General features: G+C 36.4%; 1 protein-coding gene across 1 annotated transcript; it reads left to right on the top strand.

Moving 5' to 3' along the window:
* The first annotated feature begins 3,561 nt into the window (after positions 1-3,561).
* LOC117790885 (glycine-rich protein 5) lies at positions 3,562-4,370 on the top strand. Its single transcript, XM_034630495.1, has 2 exons — positions 3,562-3,626; positions 3,694-4,370. The coding sequence occupies exons 1-2, from the start codon at positions 3,621-3,623 to the stop codon at positions 4,297-4,299; spliced, it is 612 nt and encodes a 203-aa protein (XP_034486386.1). The 5' UTR covers positions 3,562-3,620; the 3' UTR covers positions 4,300-4,370.
* Positions 4,371-4,741: the final 371 nt, after the last annotated feature.

Below are 4,741 nucleotides of genomic sequence, written 5' to 3'. Positions count from 1 at the left end.
TGTTCTGCATGCGGTAAAATCAACGAGAAAAAAAATACAATAAAAATGAAAAACAAAACAATAACATGAAAAACAACAGAAACAGTTTTTTTCTTGCTAAACTGACAACATGCATGTGCACTGAATGTGTAAATTTGGCAATAAGAATATCAAATTAAATAGCTTTCCACAATTATAAGATATACCAATTAGTCATACTTATAAGGATAAAAAGCCAACTTGGACTGGCTAGCGCTCTTAACTTTTCCTAGTTCGTTTTATTTTTTTTTAATATATGATATTATAAGTACATGGGTATATTCATCTATGAGTGCTACCAAGCCAAAAGCTGACGCCAAATATAATTTATATTAAAAAAGAAAATGCACAGACCGACAGTTAATAGACCATGAACACGAGCTAGACGTTTGGACTTTAAAAGAAAATCGCAAATATACGAAACTACAGATTCAACTTAATTTATTATAATATAAGTTTAATACTATATTTGTAAACGGCTAATCAAATCTGGGCTTATCAATTAATCATTTTACAAAATTTATTAATAATTATAAATATTTATATTTATTTTATTTTGAGCACTCACAACCACAGCGCCAACTATTTTTGTTAACATTACTAACTAACCTTTTTATTTAATTTGATCAGCGTTAAATGTTTGCAAATAATGAAATTATTACTGCTTGTTTGTTGTTTATCTTGTCGTTTTTCTTATTTTTAACAAAGGTAAGCAACTATTTTTAGAGCTTATTGACTTGAGCACACATAAAAGCACAAATTTGGTACAGGTTATTTGCAAAAATTCGAAATATGAAAAATGATGTTGCAACATCAGAAAAAAAAAATTGAAAATAAAATGAAAAAGTTAACACGCACAGACACGGCACAGTTGGAAGCGAAGGCACTTGTTGCGGTTCGGGTTCAAGGATTCGTTAATTTCTTTGATAAACGACGATAAGTTGCAAACATGCGAAAAGCGCGCGCTTACATGTCGAAGCGACGAAATGACGACGACGGTGACAACCACGAAAACAACAACAACGGAGATGTCTCGACTGCGTGGCCGGTAGCGATCCGTCAAACGCGTTTCCCAGTTACAACTTCCCAACGGAATGATTTGGCCAAATCTGCAGCACCAGCTATGAAGCTGCCACAGACTCGGCAACAAGCGCAGTCACTGTTAATCTGTCTGCTGGCGCCGGCAAAAGAGAAACAGAGTTAAATGTAGTTGTAGACAGAAAGAGAGAGAGAGAGAGAGAGAGAGAGAGATCCAGCTCAATGCCGGTTCACCTGCAACTCAGAGCAAGCAAGGCAAAGTCAAAGAAAGCTTTAGAGAGAAAGACTCTCTCTGACTATCTCTCTGTCTGCTGCATTGAGAGTTAAAGAAAGTTGAGAGTCGAAATTCATTCGTGAGCAACCCATACAATTTAGATATATGCTAGATCTGTTGAAGCAGCTACTGTTTTGCATTTCACTGTCTGATGCAGCTTATCAAAATTGTCAACACTTGAAGTTGTTCCATTAGAGAGATAAAGACTGACATTGCCGAATGGTATTTTAGATTAGTTCCGATTAAGAGCTGCAAAACATGATCAGTTCCAATTCAATTGATCTTCTTTCTGCACATAATTGTCAATATCAATTTATTGTATTTTATTGCCAATTTTCTAGTTTATACTCGTAGCAGGGACCGTAACAGTTATAATTTTGAATATATAAATTATTTGCAGATTTTTATAAATATGTTGAAAAATTACTATTAATTTCAATTTTTATTTTAAAAATTAAATATATTAAAATTTAAAATAATTATTAATTTCAATTTTATTATACAAATCAAAAATAAAAATTATTTGTCAATTTCTATTATACAAATTGAATGTAAATATCCTTTGAACCAAGTGGAGTATTTCCACGAGTGTGGAGTATTACACGACCTTAAAGGACATATATTAAGAATGTTTAAGGTTTTGATATTAACACCGGATTTCTATTTTTCAATTTTTATAATAGATAATAATTAATATTTTTAATTTTTTATAATAAAAATCTAATATAATATTTATTATTAAATTTTTTTTTATACAAATTTTTAATTTGTCAATTTTTTTAAATTCAGAACTATTATTTGCAGTCCCTGGATAATAGCCAATATATTAGTAACCAAAGTGTTTTATTCATTATATCTATAGACTACAGCAGACAACACATAACTTTTTTCTGTTTAGTTTGTGTTTATTGTCGAATTTTTAAATATATTCAAATTTTTTTATTTTGTTTTTTTCTTATTCTTTTAATGATTCTTTACTCGGCTTCGTATTCTAAATAAAACTTTTTAGAAGCATAAAAACAGTTTAAAAAAAACTAATTAATAAAATTTAATTTCATCTTAAGATTGCAAATATTTAATACTTAGCTATCAAAAGTAATAAATGTCTGACATTTTCGTTGACATGATTTCTTACAAAGAATGAATAAGAATATCAGAATAAGATTTATACTTAATTTAAGGCAAGGAGTTGATTAATCATAAAATCTTGTGATTTAAAAGGTCAAAAAAGTTGTCAATTTAATACTTCATTTATAAAAAATTGGTATTACAGAGTAATTTTTAGTTTTACACCCTCAACTGTGGCACAATATCAACAATCTGTTGAATACAACTGCTATTAAAAACTAATTTATAACACAGATAAGAAGCAGCAGCTAGCAACCACTTTAAAGGGAGTAAAGAGTATCTATTAGTCCAGCACATTTAAAAGTTAGAAGAGTGACAGGCTTAATCTTTCGTGACCAGGAGTGGGCCTATGTAATGCACTTCAAAACCTCATCGCAGGGATTCGTTTAGCATATGTAACACTTGCCACACTTGGCACATTCGCTACAAATTGAAGTTGTTACAATTTTAACAGATCATTGTGCAAGTTTTGATTACGCAATCATAGCTGTTGTTGTTGTCTTTGCGATAAGCTCACTTTCAAAATAAATAAAACCACCACAAAAAAAAATAAAAAAATATTTATGAACAAATAACATTGAGGTAGCTACAAAGAAAAGTCTGCATGTTGCAGCGGCTGTTTGTCCTCGGCCCACACGACGTATGCGCAATGTGCGAAGCCGGAACTCTGCGCTCGCTGATGACAGAGCTGAACTGGACGCAATGCGTCCACACATTGTCGCTTTTAAACAAAGCAAAGCAGATCTTCAGCTGTGAGCCGCAGGCAAATTGTGGTTTAATTGCTTGCAATTAATTTATTAATTTGGTTTCAAATTTTTAATTAAAGGCAACGCGAAGAGAAGGCACTCGGAAATGGCAGGCGCTCGCATAGAATCTAATGATGAGCAAAGTCAAAAACAAAACAAATGTTAATGTTTTTTTTTTAGTTGTTTCTTTTTCATTTATTAATTTATAGTTTAAGGTTTTTATTTTGTATTATTTTGTTGTTGTTTAGTTTTTGTTTTCACAACAGTCAAAGATCATTAGCCAAAAGTCGAATAAATTCTTCAGCTATAAATTGTGCTGTGTGGCATCCAAGAAGCATCACAAGCAATTGGAGCTGCGTCCCGATAGCAACAATACAACAACAATCAAAAATCTAAAATCCTTAACAACAACCAAAATGAAGGTAACATTTGCTGAAAGCAATGAATTCATCTCAAAATTCGGGATATTAATACTCTCAATCTGCACAGGTATTCGTCTGTCTTCTTGCCACCTTGGCCATGGTTAATGCTGGACAGCGTGGTGGTGCTGGTGGCTATCTGCCTGGTGGCGGTCATGGTGGTGGTTTCGGTGGTGGTGCCAGAAATGGTGCTGGACTCATCTCGCATGTCTCGCAATCGCACGGCAACACAAAGGTGCACATTGGTGGACAGGCTGGCGCCGGTGGTGCTGGCGGCTACGGTGGTGGTTATGGCGGTGGTGCTGGAGCTGGAGCTGGTGGCTGGCAGGGTGGTGCTGGCGGTGGACGCGGCGCTGGCGGCTGGCAGGGAGGTGCTGGTGCTGGAGGCTATGGCGGTGGTGCAGGAGCTGGCGGTTGGCAAGGAGCCGGTGCTGGCGCTGGAGCTGGAGCTGGCGGCTGGCAGGGTGGTGCTGGTGGTGGACGCGGCGCTGGCGGCTGGCAGGGAGGTGCTGGTAATGGACGCGGCGCTGGCGGATATGGCGGTGGTGCTGGAGGCTGGCAGGGAGCTGGAGGTGCCAATGCCTGGGGCCCACCTGCCCAATTCGATTACACTGTTAACCATGGTGGTGCTGGTGCTGGTGCCTCTCGTGGTGGTGCTGGCTGGTGGAACGATTAAGAACGAGCATGTGGTGCATTTGAAACTGTAAATCGAGAACCGAATAAATAAATGCTTGAATTAAACTAAAATGCATTCATTTTCAAATTTGTGAAGTTGCCAGATCTGCCCAAAAAGATTGCACTGATGCTTTCTTAGGTATTCAAAAGCTTGAAAGCTTTTTCCACAGATGTTATCTACTGTGTACAATAGAGGGCGAACTTGCTCGTGTTTTAAAAAATTCAATGAAGAGCCTAAGTGCAGCTTTTTTTCTAGCCTGCGCTAGCGCTTGATGGCGCCACATAGTAGCTTTTAACCGGCAAGTTCGTTGTCGTTTCGTTTGAATGATCCATTTTAGACTCTTGTTGAAGCGAGATGCCGCCTTGGTGGAGTTTTTAATACACCTGTGTGAACGCTAGATGGCGCCACATAGTAGTTTTTTTAACGGCAAGTTCGTTGCTTA

The sequence above is a fragment of the Drosophila innubila genome, chromosome X, assembly GCF_004354385.1.
Source record: "Drosophila innubila isolate TH190305 chromosome X, UK_Dinn_1.0, whole genome shotgun sequence".
Classification (NCBI taxonomy): Eukaryota; Metazoa; Arthropoda; class Insecta; order Diptera; family Drosophilidae; genus Drosophila; species Drosophila innubila.
The sequence above is the reverse complement of the archived record's forward strand: the minus strand, read 5'-3'. Positions and strand labels throughout refer to the sequence as shown.